The 25,316-nt window shown below is 50.6% G+C and overlaps 1 protein-coding gene across 1 annotated transcript in view; it reads left to right on the top strand.

Moving 5' to 3' along the window:
- Positions 1-25,316, top strand: part of GABBR2 (gamma-aminobutyric acid type B receptor subunit 2) — a 328,536-nt gene that overhangs the window by 194,976 nt on the left and 108,244 nt on the right. The window contains exon 7 of the mRNA XM_046672560.1: positions 5,019-5,255. Within this exon, the coding sequence (XP_046528516.1) occupies positions 5,019-5,255 (237 nt within the window). The remainder of the gene's footprint in view (positions 1-5,018; positions 5,256-25,316) is intronic.

Below are 25,316 nucleotides of genomic sequence, written 5' to 3'. Positions count from 1 at the left end.
GGCTCCACAGGAAGACGGAACCTACTGAATCCGAGTCACAGGGAGATGGATGCCACCTCTGCGTCTGGAAGCCTAGTCCGTCTTGTGCCCCTTAGGTGGAAGCTCTGCCTGAAGAGGAGCGAACTTCCCACTGGGGGAGGAGTCTCGGAAGGGGCTCAACAGACATCTGGAAGTTGCTATTGAGAAGATCCAATAATCAGACCATAGGGGCAACTTAATCAGTGGTAACCAATTTGTGTATTCTTGAAATCTTAGATTTTAAAAATACAGATGCCTAAATTATCTCACAGTCACCCTGAATCGAAGAGTGGCCCTGGCACCAGCACTTTAACAAGCGCCTCAGATGATGTACAAACAGGAGTGTTGGAACCAATAGACTGAATGTCCCCTGTTGCGCCATCCAAGTGAGACTGTGATTCCAACATCCCACAGGGATGCTAGAGAGAAACTCTGCCACTTTTGCCATCCTGGTGGGTGGCCGTTGGAGATGTGGAAGGGGACGTGTCCTTCTCTTTCGCTTCGCTTCTGTCCGTGAGGCTCCCCTCTCCCAGAAAGCAGGACTCTGCTTGGTTCTGTTGGAATGACAGACTCATAAGGTTTAGTCACTTTGTGGGTTAGCAAGCTTGTGTGGGCTAGCCTGGGAACCTAACCACTATTTATAACATAGTTCTGTGGGAAAATATGTTCCAAGTTCCAACAACTGCCTTTCAAAAATTATGCTGGAGCACAACCTGTCAGTAATCGGGACTAACTGTATAAAGTTATTTTCTCAGAAACTTTAGTATCTCATGATAAGCTTGACCTCAGAGAAAGTAATCAATCAGCTTTTGGTGTCATCTTTACAATGGAAGAAATTCCTCTGCCCTGAATAATTGGAGGCCGCTTTAAGAACAACTGTTCCTTTTTCTCAGACAACTGGGAGGCTTTCCTTCCTGCTGTCGTTGTTTTCCCCGGGGGGAGATCGGTGCTGGCTCCCCTGGGGAGTGATGAACAGCCTGGGATGTGCTGTGGGGACAGTGACTTCCACTCAGTGTTTGCAAAGACAGCGAGAATGAGGTCACCTTCCAGGCCTTAGCTACACCTGGTCCCATTCCAGGGACTCTACCCACAGAAACGAAGTAAATGACATTTTTGCAGTGTCCTCCACCCGTCTCCTGCTCCTTGTCCCCTGGATGAACAGGGTTTGAGATAGAAAAGATATAGATTTACAAGGACACATGTGACCAGTATATAGAGAGGCTGTATTGGCCCCAAAGTCAAATTGAATAAACAATGATCTTGGTCCCCCTACTGTCCACACAAAAATATAACCCAATAAACTATATCAAGGAAATTGAAAAATCGCACCCACTCACCTCCTAGTGAGACCACATGGGGAATGTTCACCTCAGATCTGGACCCCAACTTTGGGAGGATCGTAGAAGCCTTGAAGGACGCCCCAGTGATATGTTCTCGGGGGAGTAGTTCTGGAAGCGTCTCCTAATGTGATCATTAGGTTGAATAAACAGGACTCAAACATAAGACACCACAAGCCCTCAGGTGCTCACGTGATCAGAGAAAGCTCTAGAAACAAAATCTAACGGGGAGGCGGGGGTCAAAGGGGCCTCATTCCTTTTATGCCTAAAGCAATTAGAGACATCCACGTTCAAGTAATTGTTATTACTTTTAAAATAGCCAATAGCTGGATTTAACCATAGACCCAAATTGCTTTCAAAGATCAAAGAAAATATAGCCAAATAGTGAAAAGATGGAAAAGTAACAAGGATGCATTAAAACAAAACATTAAAAGGTGTGGCTGTCACCATAGCAATATAGTATAAAGAGGAAATGCACCTAAGAAATAGAAATTGCCTGTCAGAATTTGAAAAGGGCTCACTCTAATCATTAATCAGAGAAATGCAAATTAAAATTAAAAGGGGATATATTTTTTTCTTAACCTAACAAACTGACAATGATTTTTTAAATTAAAATACCTATTTTTGTCTCAGATGCAGGGAAATGGGTATATTCATTCACAGTGCGATTTTAAGTGTTTATATTTGGGGAGAAAAATTTGGTTCTATATACATGTGAATAGTGTTTAAGTTTTTTATACTCTTTGCCTCAGCAATTATAATTCTGGGAATTTATTCTGAAAAAATAATTATCAGTGTGTGTTCAGAAAATTTAGATACAAGGATGCTTTTTGCAATTTTATAATTGGGAAAAAGTAGCAACAGACTAAATGTCCAATAATTGGAAATTAGGTAAGGAAGTAGGCGAGGACGGGCACGCATGGGAGGATGCTGACCCCTGGCCACAGGCTCAGCGCAGTCTCAGGGTCATCAGGGCGTCCTGGGCCAGCAGCTATGCTGGGTGGCCAGATTGAACGGTCACCTTTCCTAGCAGCAGCTGGCATTTGTGGGGCACCCACCACGTCCTGGACACTGGCCTGGGCACTTTGCATGCTTTACTCACTGAACCCGCACAGCCCCCAGCGAGGGAGGATTCGGAGACCTGGAGAAGATGGGACCCCGCCCCAGGCCACACTTAGCAAACCACAGAGCTGGGGCTGGAGGGGGGTGCTGCCTGCTGCCAAATCCTGTGCCCTCCCCACCATGCCAGGCTCCTGCCTCTATCGCTGGGGGGAACTTCTGGATCCCCTGGTCCAACCTCCTCATTTTTCGGATGGACAAACTGAGGCTTAGAAAGCATCTCTGTAGGTGTGGTTTTGGGTTCTGGTGATACCTCAGTGACCAAGACGGATCACATTCCTGACCCCATGGAGCTTAATTCTAGTTGGGGGGATGTGGAACGACAGACAGTAAGCAAGCAAACACATAAGTAGGAAAATTGCAGGACGTGACAAGTGCAATAAAGAAGATACAACCGGTGGCCAGAGAGTGCCTGAGTGAGGGGCTTTAGAAAGGGTGGGTGGGAGCCGTCCTGGGAAGTGACAAGTGCTGACATTCGTGTGCCGAGAATAACTCGCAGAGCTGAGAGGAAGCTTTCCGGCAGAGGAAACAGCTAGTGCCAAAGCCCTGAGGTGCGAACAGACTTGATGTGATTGAAGGACCCAAAAGGTTCAAGGAAGAGAGAGCCTCATAATGGACCATTGCACGCTCCCCCGGGAGGAGAGCAACGGCCAAGGATGATGGGGGAAAGGGCTGCGCCGGGACGCAGGTGGAGGGGTGCGATGACTAGTGAGGAGGGGCTCAGGGAGTGGGGCCCGGCGAGAGACACTGCTGTCTCCTTGAAGAACCCTTGGTCTGAAGTTTCTGCTGTGTGCTTTGAGTGATGCAAGGAATGTGATGGGGGGACATGATGCATTTCTGAGGAAAACTGTAAATAGGACTAAAACCTGAGTCATCCGAAGGAGCTGGAACAAAAAGAAGGAGGCGGATCCGTTGCTGGGACACCAGCGGCGCATTTGGTCAGGCAGGGTCGCGCCTGCGGGGTCCACAGCTGGAGGGACTTGGCTGTCCACAGGCACATGCGTGAGCGACCCCACTCTGGTAACACCTTGAGCCAAGGGCAAGACACTTATTTGGGCTCCAGCCACAGGGGGGGACCCAGCTTTCCCTCCCTCTCCCTCCTAAGGCACTAGACCTGCCCCAAACAACTCGGGATGGTTTTCAGACTGCAATTATGCCCTCAAAAGTCAAAAATAAGAGAAGTAGCAGAGATGGAATGGGACCAGTCTAGCTACACACACACACACACACACAAGCTATGTGACCTTGGGCATATCTCTGGACCTCTCTGTGCCTCAGGCTGCGGGTGGAGCAGGCATGTGTGACAGTCTCTAAGGCCCTTCCCAGTATAAACTGACAATGAGTCAATGTGTGATTTGTCCCCAAGGAGAGTTTTTCTGAAGACGAAGCCCTGGGCTCTGATGACATTTCTGGCAGAGGAGTTCAGAAGTGATTGAGAAAGGCCCATGGAGGGACTGAGGATAATGGGTTCCCCGGGTGGCGTTCATTTGGATGCGTAAGCCTCAGGGACTGGAGTAAAAAGGCAGTTTCATTACTTTGTGGCCACAATCAGAATGTTAATATCACCAATGAAATTCTTTCATGAAATTCAGTTCAATGGGAGACAAAAATTCTTCCTTTTAACTGCTGAGTTATTCACAGACCCTGAAATATTATGGAAGAGGAGAGAGGAGGGGGCATGGTGTAGGGTCAGAACAGCCCTTAAACCCGGGCCCCTGGACCTGCCCCAGGCCCCGTGCTCTAAGAGGACCCCTCTCAGGTCCGTGGGGCTCACAATCCACAAGGCCACCAGACATGCCCACCCTGAGCTGGCCCCCTCCCTCCTGGACCACGCCCGGAATTCCCTACCCAAATGGCGGGAGCCACCCTAGGGCCCGGGCAGCCCCTTGCCTGGGCCAGCCCTCCTGAGGGTGAACGCACCTCTGGAGCCATCGAGGGGCTGCTGTCGCTGGTAGGGGAGGAGGTGTGCCCTGAGCGCGGCTGGGCCACAGGGGTGGGCCACAGAGAAGGCCAGCTCCCCTGCTGCTGCGTCCAGCCTGAAGCTCTGAGGAGCCCCAGAATGCTGAATTCAAACTTGGCCCTCCAGGTCGTGAGGAAGGCCTACTTATTATGATGAGGAGATAGAAAATGTTTTTTGAGCAGAATGTTTGCTTGTCTATAACTTACACATTTAGACACGTGGTCTGTGGCCTGCACTGGCACTCCAGCCCCAGGCCCTGTGAATACAGGTGGAGGCCTGGTTAGGGTGCATTGCTCCTTCACGCTGGCCTTGCTGGACAGCAGGGTTCAGACCTCAGCTCTGCCGCTCACTAGCTGTGTGGCCCTGGCAAGTCAGCTTGCCTCGATCAGCTTCCGCGTCTGTGAAATGGGGGCTGCAACAGTGTCTGCCGCTTGAGGCTGTTGTGAGGATCCAATGAGAGAAGGTAGAGAACGAGCCTGGCCCGCGCCTGGCCGCAGCGGGTGTTGAGGAGGTGAGCTCTCGGCACCACGTGCCTGATGTCCCTGTGGCTGTAACTTGGTGTCTCCCAACCCCCTGTTTTCCAGACTCCACAGCAGTATGAGAGAGAGTACAACAACAAGCGCTCAGGCGTGGGGCCCAGCAAGTTCCACGGGTACGCCTACGATGGCATCTGGGTCATAGCCAAGACGCTGCAGAGGGCCATGGAGACGCTGCATGCCAGCAACCGGCACCAGCGGATCCAGGACTTCAACTACACGGACCACACACTGGGCAGGATCATCCTCAACGCCATGAACGAGACCAACTTCTTCGGGGTCACGGTCAGTCCCAGGCCGTCGGGTTCTGCTTTCCTTGTTGCCCCTTGGAGACGTACAAGGCAAGAGGGGCCGTGTCACACGCCCTCTGATACTCAGTCCGTTCTCTTGGATCGTTGAAATAACTCCCTGTGGCCAGAGGGTCGTGGGGCCGGTGAAATGGGCAGGGGCAGAGACGGTCTCTGCCACGGTGGGAAGATGCTTCTCTGTGACTCATGGATTAGGAGGGCAGAGCAGGTGGAATTGACCGGGCCGGGAGGGTGGGTGGGCACGGGCCCCAAGAGCTCTGGACTCAAGGTCGGGTTCAAATCCTGGGCCTGCCCTTTCAGGTTACCTCCTCCACACCACAGAGTTTTCATTCCCCGAAATGGGAATAATACCTACCTCGTGAGGTAGTCATAAAGATTAGCCTTTACAGAGTAAAAACTGCTAATGTTTGTTGAGCAAGCTACTTGCTCTGAGCCTCAAGTTTCTCATAGGGCAAACGAGGACAGTAATATGTGTCTTGCATGGAAGCTGGGAAGATTGGCAATGATAATAATGGCTAATATTTCTTAAATACTTATTATGTGCTAGAGACTGTGCTCTGAACTTTATGTGGACTCGACTCGGTGATGTATGCCTGTGCTAGGCCCGTCGCAGGCACGCGGTAAACGCGAGCAACGGTTATTGTTAATAGTGGGCTTGTTGCACCTGTAAGCCACCCGTAGGGAGGAGGTGTGTCATCCTCCCCATTAAAGGTGAGGAGCCTTTAAGTCCTGCAGCTGATCAGAGGTGGAGCTGAGGTCTGAGCCTGGGTCTGGGTCTCAGTTGCTTCGCTACACGACCTTCTGGTAATGGAGATAAGTGGTAGTTACTTATGTCTCACGATGACGTATTTATCACACACTCTGCTCCCTGAAGATAAGGAGAGTTTGCCTAACAAATAGGTTGAAATGGCTCAAGTGCTGTCCTGTGTCCTCAGTCAGAGAGTCGTCTGTAGGGTCCATCTCCTTGAGGTCTTAAGAGTTGATTGGTGTGTTTCTTACCCATCCGTGTTCCTTTACACCTGTGCTTGGGCTTGCACTGTTGGTCTGGTGGGCCAGAGCTCATGCCGGTGCTAAGGGTGTAGACATTGGTGTGGAGGCGGAGGTGAGTAAGATGGGCTCCCTATGGCCCGGATGCAGGGGTGACACCTGGACACAAATGACAATAAGAGGTTAAAAGTGCTCAGCGCCATAGGAGAAGCTGTGTGAGCCCAGAGGGATTCTGTGACCCTTGGTGAAGAAGCGAGGGAAAGCTTTTCGGCGGAGGCAGCATTTGAGCTGTGCGTTGGACATGCAGAGAGGGGGCTGGCAGCCTGGCCAGATGGAGCGTGGTGAGCAAGGGAGAAAAGCATGTGTGTGGGGGGGACACACGGGAACGCTGGAAAGGAGGAGGATGCTGTGAAGGTAAGTCGGGCCCAGTTCTGAAGGGTCGAGCGAAGGAGGCAGGCCTTTATCCCACAGTGCACTTGACCGGCAGGACCCATGTCCCTGGGAGCCGGTGAGGAGCACAGTTCTCGAGCCCCCCAAGATCCTCTGAGCCAGTCTCCGGGGTGGGGCCCAGCCGCTGTGGTTTAACAAATCCTCTGGGTGATTCTGGTGCTCGGTAGAGTCTGAGAACTGCCACTCTGGGGGGTGCGGAACCGCTGAGGTTTGCTAGAAGGAAGTGGCTTTCCAAATCCCCGAGCTGAGCCACTCTCGACCTGAAGGCTCTGGCACCTGACCTCTTGTAGTAAAGTCTCACCTGGTGCCTGGTACAGGGCACAGGTGGAAGAGGAGCTCTCTGTCGATGGAGGAGGAGCCTGGAGCCCTGCCTGTATAGCCCCCCATCCTGCCTGTGCAGCCCCGGGGCCCCTCCCTCGGAAGGCTTGGCAGAGCACCACGCACCTCGGAAGTCTTTCTCTTTGTGGCACGAATTCAGACTGAGCCTTTAGAGGGCTGGGGTTCTCCTGGGGTCCCCCGGTGGCATTGTGGCAGAGCTGTCTCAGAATGAGGGTGCACTTATTCTGGTCGTCTTTGGCACGTTGTTTCTCATTTAATAGAATGAATTCGCGGTACCCTAAGCTGAAATGGCTGGATAGAGAGCTACAGAATCTAGGAAGCCTTTGCTGCCTCTCAGGATCCTGGAACCCAGCATTTTGCCCCGATGCCTGATGCAGCTCAGCTGGTGATAATGTATAACTGCTTCTAAGCGCTCTTTCCTCTAAGCCAAATAGTACGTAATCCTTACTTGATGAGCAATTAGATAAGACCGCCTGAAACACTTCACACAGCTGGAAGATGAGCTTCTTTTTAATGGGAAATTCCTTGACACGTGTCTGCATCTGCTCCAGAGAATGTCAGAACTGAAAGCCGTCTCAAAACCCCTTAGCTTCAGCCCCTTGTTGTAAGTGTGCACGCGACCTCGGGCAGGCGGCCTTCAGGGTCACCTGGAGGCAGGATGGTAGCTCAGATCTGCTGGCCCCCACCACACTCAGCGCCGGCTCGCTCATCTTCTGGTTGAGAAAGAGATCCCAATAATGAAGCATTCGGCACTGTTTTCTCCTTCTCCTCATCCCCTTCGTCACGGTTTAATATATGCTTGCCATTGGGTTGTAGACAGTTTTCATTAAAATTGTCTTGTGATCAGAGGAAAAAAGGACATCTTCTGACAAAAGAAAAATTGTCTCTGTGGTCCAAGGAGACCACAGAAGGCCAAGTTCAGCCATTAATAAAGAGTTAGAAGGCAAGGAACAGGAGGCGGAAATAAATGGGAGCGTTGTCTCTGTGCTGAAGGGTTTTCATTACACAGCACGCGGTATCCATCTTTCTGCTCTCGGGCAGACGCTTGATTCTGGGTCATCCTTATTCAGCATGTTTACTATACGGAAAATCGTTTAAGCACATTAAATTAATTATATCCGTGACTCAATTTCAATTGATTCTGTGTGCACGCTTCCGGCTGGGAGCTGGGCCCGCGGCTCCTGGTGGGCACGTTGAAGAAGAGATTTCTTCCCCGCATCCCAGGTCTGGAATTTGGCTGAGTGTGGGACCCAGCTCCGTTTTATCTTCTTAGGCTCTCTCCTTGCAGCCACCTCCTCAGGGAACACTGGGAGATGGGATTCTGTGTCCCTACCTGCACGCCAGTGGCCTGGGAGGCCTGCTGCCTCTGGCTGCCTGAGTGCATGGTTCTGATTTTTGGCCCTATTATTACTTTTCTATGATCTGCAAATCTTAGAATGCTTCCCCACTGGAAACCTGCTTCTGCCAAACGTGTGACCAGAAACTCAGGCTAGAATTGGCTATTTAGGCCTCAAAAGCCCAGAGCATTCTGAGAATCCCGGCTCAGCAGGGTTCACCTAGGGCGATGATTCCTAAACTTGTGAATGTATGAGAATCTCCCAGGGGAGATGTCCCAGCCCCGCCCTGGAGCTTTGCAGTAGAACAAAGGGATTCATGTTATCGACAAGCAGTCTGCTTGTCGAAATAGCAACCTTGAGAACTGCCTGGGCTCTGGTAGATGTGCATGCGTGTGCACAAACACACATGCACGCACGTGAGCGCACACACTTTTTGATTTTAAGCCTGTCAGAGATGTATTTGTTCGTACATTCATTCACTCCTTCAGTAGACCCTGTGCTGGGTGCTGGGAACTGGGGCCATAGCAAGACTAACATGTGGTCCCTCCGTCTAGAGCTCGGGGCCGAGTGGGGGAGATAGGCAAGTCGGTGGAGAATTGCTGGGCACTACCCTAGGTTGCCCAACGCCCTTGGAGGGAGGACTCCGTTCTGCTTGGGGAGGTGAAGACCAGGGGGCTGTCCTCGATTTTCCTGCAGTTCAGCAAGCAGAGCTCCATGAGTGCATCGTTGCAAGGTGCCGGTCTATAGGTTCTCGGCCGGGGCCGTGCCCTCGGGGCGAGGATGCAGCGCCAGGCTCCCCGTCCCCAGCACTCGTGGCAACAGACTGTGGCTCAGTCAACTTCTCCAGTGAGGCTGTTCTACCACAGGTGCACTAAATTCATCAACAAGCTTACACCGCAACCTTCAGAACGTGCTTGGGAAGGTGTGCAAAGTGTCCAGGTAAAACTCAAAGCCTTAAGGTTTTAGGAGGTGATAATTTTTTAATTCTTCCCAGTTTCCAGGCTCTTAAAACAAGGATGATGTCCCAGACCTCAGGGTGGACAAATCCTATGGGAATGTCAGACTGAGTTATGACGGCTTAACCAGCAGTAGACATAGCCCTTTAGGAGATGTTTCTTCGGATCTGTGTGTTAAAATGACACCCTATGTACTTTGTGGTGCCCACGATAGAGGCCGAATAAATTACACACTATGGTGAAAATGCGATACGTGTCATATTGTTCCCGCAAAGTTACTGAGGGTATGTCCCCGGCTTCGGCTGGGGGCTATGTGCCTTCCAAGAGCACTTGGCCATAGAGAGATTGAAAGAAGCCCTGAGGAACGTCTGATGTGAGCAGAGGGCCCGCTCTTGCTAAACAATCTCCTGCGACTGGCTCCCTGCTCCCGTGGGTGCGCCTGACGTGGAAGCGACCACAGGTACAAGAGGGCGCCGAGTCCCGCCGAACAGTGCTGCATCCTCTGCCCGGCCTCTCCACCAGCTGCGGGTCTGCCCGTCTCAATGTAACATCTGTCGGGAGAGGCCTGTCCCCTCTGACAGCTCTGGTCTCTAACTGGTCTCACTTGGAAGGTGACCGAGGAGCAGCAGCTGGCGATTTGCAGGGTTTGTTGATCACTTTGCTCTTGTTGCTGGTGAACAGGAATCCAGCCTTCGCCAGGGTGCCCCTTAAATGTCAAGTTTTTATGCAAGATTTTTAAAATCGATCTCTACTAAGACTCAAATACTGCTGCTGCCCCCACCCCCCACTGGCCTTTTACCCTCGAGGAGGACATCGCAGAACAGACTCGCTTTGGCTGCAATTGCAGTCACTCCAGGCACTTGGAACCAGGGAGGCAGAGGAAGCTGGGGAGCTCCTGGTCCCGGGAAACCGCGCTGGCGGCTGCAGGCCCCGTTTGTCTCACACCCGCGGTTGCCTTGCCCCACTGGAAGACTTCACGCACACACACACGTCATCCTGTTAGCGTTGCCCCATCTCTCCTGCCTGTCTGATCTTTTGGGATCCTGGTTCTATTCTCCAGTACAGAAGCCAACCCTCAGGCTCCCCACCGGCCCGTCATTTGTACCTCGTATTTGATATCATCAATTAGCCTATAGATTTTTTTTCAATTGAATCTGAGTGGGACAAGAAACAGAGGCCTAGGAACTCCAGCAGAAGTGGAGAAAGCACCACAGTCCAGGACTTGGCCTCCCTGGGGCTGGTCATTCTGCCAGGCATGAGTCCATCCCCCGGATGGTCATGACTGCACCTGTTTCTCGATTCTGTACTGGAGGCGATCACTAGAGAACTTGTCAGACGCTCTGCAGCCGTCCGAGTGGGGTGTGTCAATGGCGTGTCCTAGAAAGCAGCGCTTCTCCCCATGACCTCGTGCTGGCTCCAACACCACTCAGGCTGTCCTATTCTGAGGTCCCCTGTCATGAGCCTTTCTTGGCTGTTGCCCAGGATCAACAGCAAATCCTTCCAGAACTTTCTCTGTACCCTACTTGTCCCCACCCCATCCCAGACCCAAAGAGTTCTGGTGGAATTGCCTCATACACAAACCTAATGTAGGAGCTGATTTGAGAAGCTGGCCTCCCTCCCGCTGTTCCCTGGCTAACCAGCGCACCCTCAAACTCAGATGCAGCCCACCCCTGCCCGGGGCCTGCGGTGAGGAACCATAACCGGAAATGCAAATTTGAAAAGTCAGACCAAAGAGGCCACAGTGCACCACTTAGAGCTGTGTGACCTCAGGGAAATTGTTTACCTCTCTGTGCCTCAGCTTCCTCATCTGTAGAGTGGAGGGAAATCAACCTTCTGCATAAGGTTGTTGTGAGAAATAACGATAGTGGTTAGCACCCATTAACTGCTCATCATGATTACTATTATTATTACTGTATACTATTGCTATTACAATGACTTTTCAAAGAGGAGAGTTTATGTGGGTCTAATCAAGCAATATTCACATTCAAGGCTAGCAAGCAATCACTTTATTCCTACTCAGTGCCAGTCTGTTTCAGCTATATCTCATTTAATTCTCTCAACAATAATCAAATCTATTGACTTGTATTAAGGTTGTAGTGGTTAATATCCAAAGAGAACGGAGGACACCTGCCTGTCAGCAGGAATACCTTCCGGTTCTCCCCCCGCTGCCCTGGCCTCTGGGGACTTGAGGGCATCCTGCCGGTGGAGGCATCTGCTCGCACACCTCCCTTCTGCTCCTCCCTTTAGTCCGGCTCCAGGCCACTCATGCTCCAGGGGCCCTGAGGATCACCGCTCAGCACCAGACACAAAACTTACCACAGCAGATGCTGTCGGTGCCAGATCTGCTGGGGTCCCTTTTAGGGGCTGGTTAGGTGTGCTCATCACCCGGCTGTGCTGGCGCCCCTGCTCATGGCTCACCCCTTGGGTGATTGGCGCCTCCTGGCCTGGAGGGGCCTGGGACCTACGCCCCAGCCCGGCGACCTGCAGCGATGACTGGCTGGCCTGGTGGTACCACACCAGGTGATTCACCCTCCAGAGCTCCCCGCGGGATAGGCTGAGGCTGGCGTCCCCTGAAACCTCATCTGAGCTTGGCCTCTTCCCTTTTCCTCTCTCCCTGCTGGCTTCTCCTGAGAACCCGTCCTTAATAAATCGCTTGCACGTGACGCCCTGTCCTAGCCTCTGCTTCTGGGGGACCCAATCTAAGACAGTGATGTGTCCTTATGGGAAAATTGAGCATTTTCAAGTGAGGATTTTCACCATACCCTAATTGTTATCTCTGCATTAAGCTTAGCACCCCCTCTCCCAGCACCACCCCCCCACGGGGTGCAGGCTTCCCGAGTCCTCTCCCTCAGGCTCCGGTGCGTTTTGCTCGCACTTTGGTCTGTGGCAGTCCGCCCGTGAGAGCCATAACTGTCTCCTCCAGGGAGGCAGCAGCTCTCAGAGCTGCAGGGTCCGCAGCTTCCCATCCCCTGGGGTCCTTCCCTTGGTGCTTTACACCCGGTGGAGCTCAGCAGACTACCAGTGACTACCTCATAGGATGGATCCACACGTGACTGGGAAGCTCGGTCGCGCTCTCCGACTCTGCTGCCCTCCTGGCTTCTGTAAACTAGAAAGCCTTTTCCAACCCAATAATCAGAGCCGACAACAGAAGTGCTACGAGGTCGGTGGTTCTTCACTCTGCTCACGGCGACTCCAGAATCCTCGCTGGCACAGTGGCGTCGCTCTTCCACCCCAGTTGTGGGAATCTCCCCGGCATGGGTGTGCCTTGGGGTGCACATGCGGGTGGTTCTCACGGCTTCCTCTCCCCTCCTCCCCAGCCTCTCCCATCAGCTTCTCTCGGGGCTCAAGTCCCAGGGCCTCAGGGGGAGGGGGAGTTGCTGAGGGGCCCTCTGTGTCTTCAGACCATCAGGAGCACTTCCTAGAGGTGATTGCTAGTAATAAACAACAACTACAGTAGTAACAATCCTCGATGTGTGACTGCCCTGTGTGCAGAGTGCGTTTATAGCCTCCATCTCCTTCATTTCTCAGTGCAGTTACGTTTATTAATGTAATGCTAATAATAGCTATCAGTCATTGAGCTCCACTGTATCCTAGGCAGCATCCTGAGCACTTTGCACACGTTGTTGAAAGTGATGCTCAAAACAGCTTCCCGGTGGAGGATGTCGGACTCCGAGTGCCTGGATCGCTCCTCCCAGAGCGCTCCATCTCACCCTCTCGCCTGTGTGGCAGCTCCGCCCCCACGGCACCTTCTCGGTGAGGCCTCCCTGACAGCTTATTTAAAATTCCAACTCCGGCCCCCTTCATGCTTCTTCACAATGGTTACTTACCCCCATCTGACGTGCTGCCCATTCTACTTATTCATGTTCTGCTTTGTTTTCTGCTGTATCTCTAAGACTTGGAACCAGGAGCCTGGGACATAGTGGGTGCCTGATAGATATTTGTTTAATGAATGGATGATTTAGATACTTAATGACCACGTCATGGATTAAAAAGAAAACAGGCTTGGGCCGGCCCTGGTTGCCTAGTGGTTAAGTTCAGCATGCTCTGCTTCAGCAGCCTGGGTTCAGTTCTCTGGATGTGGACCTACATGACTCGTCTGTCAGTGGCCATGCTGTGCTGGCGGCTCACATACAAAAAGAGGAAGATTGGTAGTAGATGTTAGCTCAGGGCGAATCTTCCTCAACAACAAAAAAAAAAGGCTGAGCAAAGACAAATGATTTACTCAACATCCTACAGATAGCTAGTGACAGAGTTTATTCAAGGCTGCCCAATCTGGCTGACTCAAAAGCCCATGTTCTCAACCATTTAGATATTAATTCAACCAGCTTTCTTAGCAGCAGACCTGGGCCAGGCAGGAGGAGTAAGATGTAAGGTTTGCCCCCAAGGAACTCAGCATCCAGAAAACCATGTGAGATGCATGGCAGGGAGAGCAGGAACCCCTCTTCCCATGTTAATAGTGGAGAATGGTGTGGTCCCCTCTCCGCACTGGGTAATTTGTGTGTCCATCCACCCCTTCCCACTGGACAGGGAGCCTGAGAGCCCCTTGACTGGGACTGTGGCCCCTAATTCTCTCTGTATTCCTGGTGCCTTGTACACTACTGGCTCTTAGTCTGTGAAACACACGTTTGTTGACTGACTGAATTAGGAAGTTGTAGCTCAGCGAGAGAAGTAGCTGTGCTGGTGTCCCGTGGAGTGTTACTGGTGAGCCTGGTTCAGAACCACATTTTCTGGTTCTCAGTGCAGATGTCTCCAATCGTGTGGTCTTGGGTCCCGCTTGGCTGCCCTCTCAGTTGATTTACACACAATTACAAATGACTGCAGATAATGTACAGCAGAGCAAAGAAACCTACTCCTTCTGCTGTCAGATAAATTTGAAACATCAAAATAATGTGATTTAGCAATTTGAATTGATGCCTAGCCTTCCAAAGCTTGCAAGCTTGACTTCCTCAAGTCAGGGAAGAATTAGCTGTTTCCTTATAAAAAGCAGTGTGGGGGCATGAGTCATCTGCTGGGAGCTCCAACAGAAGCCCTGTGTACAGACTCTGTCCCGGTCCCCTGAGAAGCAGACAGAGGAAGGACCCAGTGACATGGTGGTCATGCAACAATTACGGTAATGACCAATGTCACCATAGGAATGGCTGTAGTTTTGAACGCTGACTCTATGCTGGGTTCTGTGCCAAGCCCTTCAATGCATTATCTCATTTAATCCTCATAATAACCCCTATCATGGGTTGAATTGCATCTCCCTAAAAATCCGTATTTGAGCTTGTAACCCAAAGTACCTCAGAATATGACTTCATGTGGAGACCGAGTCATTACAGATGTAATTGGGTGAGATGAGGTCCTACCGGACAAGGATAATCCAGTGTCACTAGTGTCCTTATGAAAGAAGAGATGTGGAGACTGACACGCCCACAGGGAGAACGCCACGCGGAGATGAAGGCAGCAGTGGGGTGAGGCCCACAAGCCGGGGACACCGACGATGGCCAGCAAACCACCAAAAGCCGGGGGGGGGGGGGCCTGGTTCTCCCTCCCAGCCCTCAGGAGGAGCCGACCCTGCTGACAGCCTGATCGTGGACTTCGAGCCTCTGAACCGTGAGGCACTCAATTCCGTTGTTTAAGGCGCCCAGCGTGTGGCGTTTTGTGCGGCGGCGGTGGGGAAGGCATACAACCCCACACAGGGGAGACTGTTGTCAGCATTTTGCAGAGGAGAAAACTGAGACGTTGAAGGATTTTCTCAAGGTCACAAAGCTGGTGAGTGAGGAGCTGGGACTGGACAGCAGCAGGCTAACTTTGGACCTCCCTTCTAACTGTCCTTGTCCTGTACACTTGCCCCTCCAGCAGGGGCCAGAGGATCCCAGCTGGAGAATGACCCGGCTGAAAGGCACCGAGAAGACCCTACTTCCCACCACCCCACGTTCCGGGGGCAGCCGTGGCCGCCGTGACCTGCTGAAGGAGCGGTGAGGCTGAAGCCGGACCCCGGCCCCTCACTCAGGTGGGCGACTCTGCTGGACGCCCGCTCCCACAGTCTGGGGACGTCCTGCGTGCTCAGTTTGGCCGACCAGGCCGGGAAGCAGCATCTTCTGTCTCACTCGCTCCTTCTCCCACTGGGTGAAGGGAGAGTATTTTACAGCCATGTCACAGGTTCTCCTCATTCACGAATTTAAAAATACCACATCCGTTTCTTTCTCTGATTACAAAAATAATACATGTTCACTACAGAAGATGTAAAAAGTAGAGACAAGCACCAAAATGAAGATCAAAGTCACGGGAACTCTGTCCTTCAGACAGGCCCCGGGGCACTGCAAGGCGACGCTTCACTCTCAGATCTGATCTTTTTCTTCTGAGTCCTTTACAACTATTTGTTTTGATTCCTCACATGATAAAGCTTTTTGTATGGCCATGATTCTCAATCTTTTTAATCCCATCTTTTTTTTATTGTGATAAAGTATACATAACATAAAATTTACCATTTTAGCCATTTTTAAGTGTCCAGTTCAGGGGCATTAAGTACATTCACATCCTTGTGCAACCATCACCACCGTCCATCTCCAGAGCTTTGTCACCTTCCCAAACTGAAACTCTGTCCTCATTAAACAACAACTCCCCATTAGGTGCGATCGTCTTAAAGCTAGTATTTCTTATGGGAAAGCTGATTTTATTCATTTAATAATTATTTTTAAAAGCATGTGTAAAAATATCAGCAGTAGTTTGCTGACTGATTCTACAGGGAAATTACAGTATTTGCAAGCTACCTCTAACCAAATAGTTATTAGTCCACAAAAGGTTTGGTTGCTTTTTTTCCCCTTTTTTTTTGCTGAGGAAGATTTGCCCTGAGCTAACATCTGTGCCAATCTTCCCCTAATTTGTATGTGGGTCACTGCCACAGCATGGCCACCAACAAGTGGTGTAGGTCCACACCTGGGAACTGAACCCAGGCCGCTGAAGTGGAATGCGCCAAACTTAACCACCAGGCCATGGGGCCAGCCCCAAGTTTGGTCGCCTTTTCTTACAAAACCCTAAGAATGTACATTTAAAAATGTTGAGAATATAAATAGTGAGCAAACATTTCAAAGTAAATAATATAGTTAAACACTAGTGATATCCCCACCATTGAGGAAAACACTTAGATGAAGGTGTACCCAGCTCCTGTATGAAAAGCACATCTGAAGAACTCCTTCAGACACCCCATGTACTTCTCTTTGCCTGAGGCCAGAATAGCCTCAGTGTGTGTCAAGGTGTGTTAGTCTGTGAGCTTGCTGAGTGGGGGGAGTCTACGATCAGGGGAGGGCGGCTGACGTAAATTTCAGCTGACAAGACGGCGGCTTTGAACGTTGCTGGATGCCAGCTCCGCCTGTGGGCTCACACAGGCTTGCACACACTCCGACGCGGCCCTCTGTGCCTGCCTGGCTGGTGGCCAGCCCTGTGAGCCCGTGCAGGAAGCCGGAAAGGTCCAGTTTCTCGTGGAATTGTAGCACCCCCCACCCCCTTTCTTCTTTCTCGCTGGAATTCAAGCTTCCTAGAATTCTTGCTTAAACCAGTCATTGGCAAGCGGAGACCTGGAGTCTGGCCAGGGCATAGTAACTTGTGGAAGGGGGTGGGGTGGGGTGCCCACCTTTGTCTTCCTGCGAGGCATTAGGGTGAAATGCTTAGGGGCGGGGACTCTGGAGACAGCCGTCCTGGGTTCACTCCTCAGCTCCACTTGCAGCCGGTAAACTTGGGCGAGAACTTATCTCTGCACCTCTGTTTCCTTGTCTGTAAAATGGGGGTGATGCCTTCTACTGGGCTCCCCGTAAACAGACTCAGAGACGAGCGTTGTGGGTGGAGGTTCGTGGAGAATGCAGTGAGGGGACAGGGTGAGAAAGGGAGGGCGGCAGGAGGGGCGGAGCAAGAAGCTGACCCAAAGCGTGGTTGTAGCCGAGGCCGCAGCTGATCCGAGGGGAGCCCTGGAGATGGGGTGGCCCTCAGAGTTGTCCAGATTGGGGCCCGGGGCCTGGGCCTTCGTGTCTTCCCTTCAGCCAGTCGTAGCCGCGCTGGGCCCTGGGGGGTGATTCTTGGGCAAGGCCGTTCTCATGGTGGAGAGTAACTCCCAGGAAGGGACCTGGCGGGGGTCAGTGGCCAGTACTTCCAGGAGCTGGGGGATGGTGCTTCGGCCATAAGAGGGGACCTGAGCAGAGTCCGCCAGTGGCCCTGCAGATAACAAGGCCTACCATACAGGATTGAGGATGTGAGGATTAAAGAGGTCTGGACATGCAGGGTGCCCGGGCCTTGGTGAGGGCGAGGATGCTAAGGGAGGCTGCACTGGGACACCAGCCGCACACAGTCCTCCAGGAATTAATTTTCCAGGAGATCCTGGGTCCCCGTGTCACTGCTTCACTTGCATTCTTCCGGCTCTTGCTATCTTTGGCATTGCACATTCTCACATTCATATGCACACAGGCAGCACGCTCGCATGCACTCACGCAGACCCCTAGATATGCCATTTATGGGTGTTCGTGATCATCGTGTATAGCTGTCTATCAGTCTATTCCACTGGTTTTCAACTTGTTTTTCAAAAGAGATTTTACGCATAAGCCCAGTATCGTTGTCCCTCATTTAACATGTACATTGACCTTAAAATTTCACTTAACATAGCATTTTTTTTTTTCAAATTTGTCCCTTGGAAGACTTTGCTAACCCTCCTTTTCTATTTAAAAATTAGCAGGCAAATTTCTGCAGCGACAAGGATGAAGCAAAGCCTTAGTAGGGAACCTGTCGCGAGCCCTCAGGTCAGCTCACCCTGGTCAGACCCCAAAAAGGGCCTGAGGACAGCGATGGCGGTGGCAGCCCGCTGACACAGCCCTGGAGGCGGGAGAGGGGACGATGCGAGCTGGTCCCCAGACTTAACATTCTTCATGTTAATAGTTGTGTTTCATTTTAATGGATGCTATAGAACTATAACTAGCATTTAAGGTAACGAGATAAGGTTTCTTTTTCAGTTTTTTTTAAAGAGGCAGATATTTAGTAAAGAAAAGCACAGATGGTATGTGGACGCTGCAGAAATCACGAAGGTGGCACACGATGATGGAGCTTGTAGAAACAATGACCTCCTTATGGCTCTATCTTTACTTTATCGTGAAAGGCACTACGTTGTCCTCTTAAAAGGTTGAGAAATGAATCATAAAAGAATGGGAAAGAGAATGAGAGAGAGAGGGATCAACCAACAGCAGAGCGCCGATGTTCTTGGCCAGCTCGTGCAGCTCCCGAAGCAGCAAAGGGCGGTGCGCTTTCACATGTGCGTTCTTTCATGGTGGGGTTAAGAGCCTTTTTGTTTAATGCCCTTTCACTGCTTTCTATGTGTGTTTAGTAATAAAAAATGATGTGAGGCCAGGAAGTGGCTGTCCGTGAAACGGGCAAGCCAAACTGCTGCGGGTGAAGCTGCCTGTGGTGACCATAGAAACGTGGCCCTTGGCCCCAAGCAGCGGCCAGGGGAACCCTCGCTTTAGTCCTAGTGCACAGGCATTTGCACTCCAAGTAGCTGGTTAGCTTTACAGCAGAGGCTTCTCGACCCACTCCTTGATGGGGTCTGTCTGAGTTCACCTCTCTGCTCTCAGGTGCTAGCTCACTGTGGGGCCTATATTGGAATCTCAACTGATGGTAAATGATCAAATAAGTCAGAGATATTTTTATCACCACCCCTGTCTCCAACCTCTTCAACATCTCCTCAGGGCTTTACACATAGCAGGTATACAGGAAAGACTGGCTGGCTGGTTGGATGGGTGGATGGGCAGGGGGGAGATGGTTGAGGAGATAGTTGGATGGCTGAGTAGATGGGTGAATGGATGGATGGATATGTGGGTAGGTAAATGGATAATGGAGACAGAGAGAGAGAGGTGGGTAGATAGATGGGTAGCTAGATAGATCAATGGATGAGTGTGTGGGTGGATGGATCGATTGATAGATGGGTAGATGGTAAGTGGGTGGATAGATGAAGATGAATGAGTCGATGAATTGGTGGGTGGATAGGTGGATGAGAAGGAGTGAGTGAGCTAACAGCAGGCCTGGAAGGAGTAATTGCAATTCCTACGTGTCTGCTTCATTCTAATCAAAGCACAGTTTCTCCGGGAGAGTCTTCAGGGTGAGGGCCCTGATGTCTGACTCTTTCTCCATCCAAGTCCTGACCTCTAGAAAGCCTTTGCCGCGTTTTTGATGAGAGGTCCCATCTTGTCATCTGACTCGTGGAGATGCACGTTTCATCTCCTGCCTTTCTTCTTCAGTCACACTTCACCCTTCCAGCGACTGGGCCTCATTAGAACCTGTCCTCTACCCGGTGACTCTTTGAGGAAGTTCCTTATTAGGGCATTTCTGCTGTGAAATGTATCACACCAAGCCGTGTGCGTGCCAACCTGAATGCTAAAGACTGTTATTAGCAGATTTCGCCTAGAGATGTTTCAGAGTTGTCAGTTCTGATGTTCACAGGATTATATTTTCAAACATCATCTCACATCCTCTATGACAGACTTGATTACTGTGATGAACTAGTTTTCTTCCTTTGAGAGATGTTCCAGTTGCAGAAATGATTCTGAGAGCATTTGAGAAAAATGCCAGGCAAAACTGAAGTGACATTCATTCTGGTGGCTCATTCAGCTTGCTGGGAGAGGCAGCTCGGTGCAGCAGAATGAGCACTGGACGTGGAGTCCACAGACTGGGTTTGCCTGCTGTCCTCTATGTCTTAGTGGTGGTGACCTCGGGAAGTTGCTAATCTTTGCGTTTTCTCTGCCAAGCGAGATCAGTGACCAAGGGCCCCTAGCTGGGTTGCTCTGAAGATGAAATAAGGAAGGTGCTTTACAAACTGTAAAGTTCTCTTGATGAATGAGGGTTCCACAGTGGAAGAAGAAAGAAGTCAGGAGAAATAAGGTATTTACAGTGAAAAAATTAACTGTATGTCCAGGAACCAATAAAAAACCCTTTCTGGGCCATGGATTTTATTGTCAGTGATAGGACCACGGAATAAAAACCTGGCACAGCCACAGAGAAGTGGCTGATTTCTTTGCTCTTTCATTTCTTCCGCAAATATTTACCACCACCTACAGCATGAGTGATGAGGTAGGGGGACGCTCTGGATTCAGTGTTGAGCAAGGCAATGTGGTCCTTGTTCCCAGGAGGAAAAAGACGATAAACAGATAGTCACCTGAATAACTGTTTAAATAGAAATTGTGGCGAGTGCTCTGTAAGAAAGTCACAGGGTGTGTTGAGAACATATAACATAGAGGCCTGACCTAGGCTGGGGATCAGAAAAGACCTCCCTGAGGAGGTGACTTGGAGTTGAGATTGAAGAATGAATAGGAGCTAATGGACAAAAAGGGTGGAAGGAAATTCCTGGAAAAGGGAAGAGCAGTGCAAAGGCCCTGGGGTGAGAGGAATTGTGGCACCTTTGAGAAAGCAAAAGAAAGGTGGCTGGAGCAGAGAGAGTGGGATGCGATGAACCCAGGGAATAGGGGGCCGGGTGCTGGTGGAGGCCAGATCATGTCGCATCTGTTACCCTAAGACCAGTGGGACCCCATGGGAAGATGTCTAGCAAGGGAGAAAACCGATTGCTTTTTGTAAAAAGCTTCTCTAGGCTGCCATGGAGAGAACAGGTTAGAAGGAAGCAAGAGCCACTGCAGGGATGCTGGGAGCAGCCATGGCAGTGAGCGGGAGAGAGAAGCAGGTGGATGCAAAGTGCGTTTCAGGAGGAAAGTCCTAGGACTTGGTTTTTGACCAGTCATGAGAGAGAAGAGGATGATCGAGGATGTACTTCTCAGGCAATTACTTCCCATTTTGAACTGAATGGTTCTCAAGTGACATACACTGTGAACATTACTACAGCAAATTGAAGAAATGCATTTATAGACTCTGTGGTACTCCGCACAATTTAACATCTGGATAATCTGAAAATCTGTGTGTGGCTGAGGGAGATTGGGTGGTGCAGTCAGCTTTCCTAATCCTGCAGAAAAACACTCCATCCGTGAGGAAGTAAGGACTGGCTCCAGAAAGATGCTCAACAAATGCTTGTCAAAGGAGGGCATCCGAATGTGCAGGACATATCTAGGTGCCTCTAGGTGCTCAGTCCGTGGGAAGGCAGCCCTGGTGTCAATGGCTGGAACCCGCTCCAGCCTGTCTGCAAAGGAGGTCACACCAACGCTAAGGAAAGCTTCCTGTTGTGTTGGCTCTGCCTGCCGAACAGCGTGACCTCAAAGCCCATCTCACCTCCCACGACGCCGCCATTCCTCCCTCTGTGTCCCTGGAGGCATCTCAGCATCGCCACAAATGGTCCTCGCTGGCCCAGTGTCACCTTCCTGGTGACGTGCAGTGCCTGAGCCACTTGTAAAGGCCTCTCACTACCCTCTTGCTGGATCTTTGTTCCCAGCTCCCCAATGCGTGGGGCCCCTGCAGGGCTGCACTGGCCTCCACCCTCACTGGGGAAGAGGGCCACCTGCCCCTTACTGTGTCACACTTGCTCAGCTGGACCCAGAACTGACTTGTGTCAGCCCATTAGAGCCAGCCGTGCGTGTCTCTTCCCAACCCCCTGTTCTGTGATGTCCCGTTAGTCGTTTGAAATGGACCGTGATGGCAGTCTTTACACCACAGTAAACAGGAAACGCTACAAATCACGGCTTCCTCCTGCTCCCATCAGAGAGCTCGTTGTTAACATTTACCAGCACCCCACTGACTGGGCCCAAACCTTGGTGCTGCGTCCTGAGCCCCACGAGGTTCCCTGTGAACACGGTCCCTTTAGCTTCCACCTAGCCCCTCTCTCCACACGATTCAGATGTAGTCCCTGGTGTCAGGCTGGGAGACAGTCAGCATGTTATCCTCTCAGCCCCTGCCCCCAGCATGAACGCACCCAGGAACCAACACATTAAACACCTCATTGCCTGCCAGCTGTGGCCCCAACAGTCATCAGACGGGGTAGGCACTGAGTCCTGCTTTGGCGCAGCTGGGGCCCGTGTTATTCCACAGCTGTGTTGGATGGGACTGGCTATGCTTTGGAGAGCCAGCCCAGAAGGAACAGCTCAAGGTTCTAGGGCTCACAGCAGGGAGAATCAGCTCCTCCCGGCGACAGGACAGACCATCAGAAGGAGGGGCGTTCGTCCTTCCAGTGATCGACACTCTCGTGCCAGGACCGGTGTCCATAAGACACGGGAAGGAGTAAGATGCATTCTACACCGCCCTGCTCAGTGCCCCATTCAAGGGCACTTGAAATGTGGCTGGTCCATATGTGTAAAATACTCCTCGGATTTCAAAGACTTAGTACCAAAAAAAGGTTAAATATCGCATTAACAATTTTTATACTGATTACAACTGAAATGATATTATTCTGGATATATTGGGTTAACTAAAATTTATCATTAACATTAATTTCATCTGCTTCTTTTTACTTTTTTAATATGTCACTGGATTATTTAAAATGACATCTGCGGCTCATATTCTGTTGGTTCCCATGGTTTAAACTCTGAAGGATCTCCTTGGCCACGGCACAGACTTCCAGTCTAGACAACTGGGCTGGACCTGAAAGGACAGGCAGGGTTGGGAAGTGAGAGACGGTGGAGCAGGGAGGAGAATGTTTTCTAGAAGCAAGCACTCAGACTCCCCATGCCTTGTAAGGGGAGTAATTACATCCTCTCGGACCTAAAAAACTGTATTTCTAGCAAGTTTCCCTGAGGAAGCAATTGTGATATGGGCAGAGACATGGCCAGTTAGAGTACTCGTGGCAACGTGGTTTGTCCTGGTGGGGGCGGCGGAAACACTGGCAATAACCTACGTATCCAGTGCGTGGGCTTCGCTAAATAAATTTCGATGCATCTATACAGTAGAATTGTTGGCAGCTGTTAACAATAGTTGTTATACCCGGCTGTCCCCGTGGCCTAGTGGTTAAGTTTGCAAGCTCTGCTTCGGAGGCCCAGGGTTCACGGGTTTGGATCCCAGGGGCAGACCTACACACTGCTCATCAAGCCATGCTGTGACCACATGCCACATACCAAATAGAGGAGGACTGGCACAGATATTAGCTGAGGGGCAATCTTCCTCACCCCCCAAAAAAAGGTTGTTATATAACAATATCTAATGACATAGAAGACTATTTATAATGTATTGTTTTGTGAAAAAAAGGCAGATTACAGAGGTTTGTATGGTAAATTCCCATTTTTGATAAAAATTTTTAAATACATACAGACTGAAAGAATGTACCCCAAAATGTTAACAGTGTTGTCTCTGGATGGAATTCTTTCTCTTTGCTTATTTCTCCTTTCCAAATTTTCTATGGTGAGTATTACATTACTTTATATTTTTTAGGTTTCAGTTTTTTTTAAAAAAAAAGGAAGACTGAAAAAAATACATTAACTTCAAAAGACCTGGACTTCGATCCAGGCTTGGTCCTTAGGCGCCAAAGGACTTCAGCTAGTAAAGCGGGGGCCGCGGCTTTGCCAGCTGCACAATAGGGTGCATTAACAGCTGCTGCCTGGGGTTGTCATGAGGATTCGCAGAGCTCTCCATCCGGCAGCTCCTGGCACAGGTGGGCTCTCAGCCGGTATTAACTCTCTCCCCCTTTCTGTCCCATTCTGTCTGAGATGCATCCTGACTCTCATTTAGAAATGAATGGAGCAGGGAAGGGAGAGAAGGTGGAAGATGTCAGAGCGGCCTTGAGCGTGTCCCGCCCTCACTGGGGCTCCATTTTCTGAGGAAAGCTGGAGGAACTGATGCTCCAGTCTTCTTTCTCCTTGATGCCCAAACTCTATTGAGCTGGATCCCCGCTGGTTGGAGTCCAGTTAACTGAGGGCACATTATGTACTTTAATCTTGAATATGTCGTAAAAAATACATAGGATGTTGCTTGACATAAGGTGTAGGCCAGCCTGAGAACTCTTGAGCTTGAGGCCGTCGGGTCTGTGCAGGTAATCACTGCTGTCATTGATCAGCTCTGTGTGACTCCAGAAGACTCTGGTGTAAATGTATGAGGAATGCAGGAATTTTGCATGTGCGCATGTGTGTATGTATATGTATTTGCTGACATGCATGTATGTATGCTCGCATATATACATTTACAGGCCCGCAGTATGTGATGAAACAGTGACCTAGATTCCCTCTGACGCACACTGATCTTTAGTGAGCCATATGTCATGATAGTTAATCCACAGAACCACTGTCAATCCCCCTTCAGTAATTTGCAGAGTCCTTGCAGTGTGGGCTCTGCAGTACTTTCCACAACGTACAAAAAAAGCCCAGTTCATCTTCAGGTCTAGTTGCTTTTCTATCAACCAGCTTGTGGCGAGCCGCCTCAGTAATCCATGTCTAATGATTTTAGCCACTGGACAGCTGTCTCGGGAATTAAAGTCTCTCGTGAATAGAGTATCCTGAGGTTTTAAACTCCAGTGTAACAGAAACGTGTCCTATTTCCCCCACCCGCCCCCGCAGCAGTGGGATTTGAAGCAGATGTCCAGCTTGGCATCTTCTCCTTGGGCTCACACTTCCCACCCCAACTTTTATGAAGAGAAGCAACCAGAACGGGCAGTGGTGTTTATCAGACGTCTCCCCCATTGAACAGTCAGTGGACCTCGCTGGGGCTGAGCTCTGTGTGTCAGTTGGTCTGTAGGATGCTGGGGGGCGGTGGGTCTTGCCTGGCGTGGTCAGAGAAGGGGCTCTCAGATCTCTCAGGCCTCTGTGACTCTGAACTAGTGAAAGAGAAAAGGTTTTCAAGACGCGAACCAACATTGACTAAGTCCCCAAAGTCCTGAATTTCCTGAGAGCAAGCCCTTGCCTGTGAGGGAGATGTGATTAGTCCCATTTATAGAAGAGGAAATCGAAGTTCAAGAGGCTGTGCAGCCAGGTGGGAAGTGTGAACTGTGCCCACATTCACAAGGTGGGAAGTATGAACTGTGCTCAAGTGCATACAGGTGGGAAGTGTAAACTGTGCCCAAGTTCACAAGGTGGGAAGTGTGAACTCTGTCCAAGT

The sequence above is a fragment of the Equus quagga genome, chromosome 1 (genome assembly GCF_021613505.1).
Source record: "Equus quagga isolate Etosha38 chromosome 1, UCLA_HA_Equagga_1.0, whole genome shotgun sequence".
Lineage (NCBI taxonomy): Eukaryota > Metazoa > Chordata > Mammalia > Perissodactyla > Equidae > Equus > Equus quagga.
Note: the sequence above shows the minus strand (reverse complement) of the source record. Positions and strands in the feature narration are given on the sequence as shown.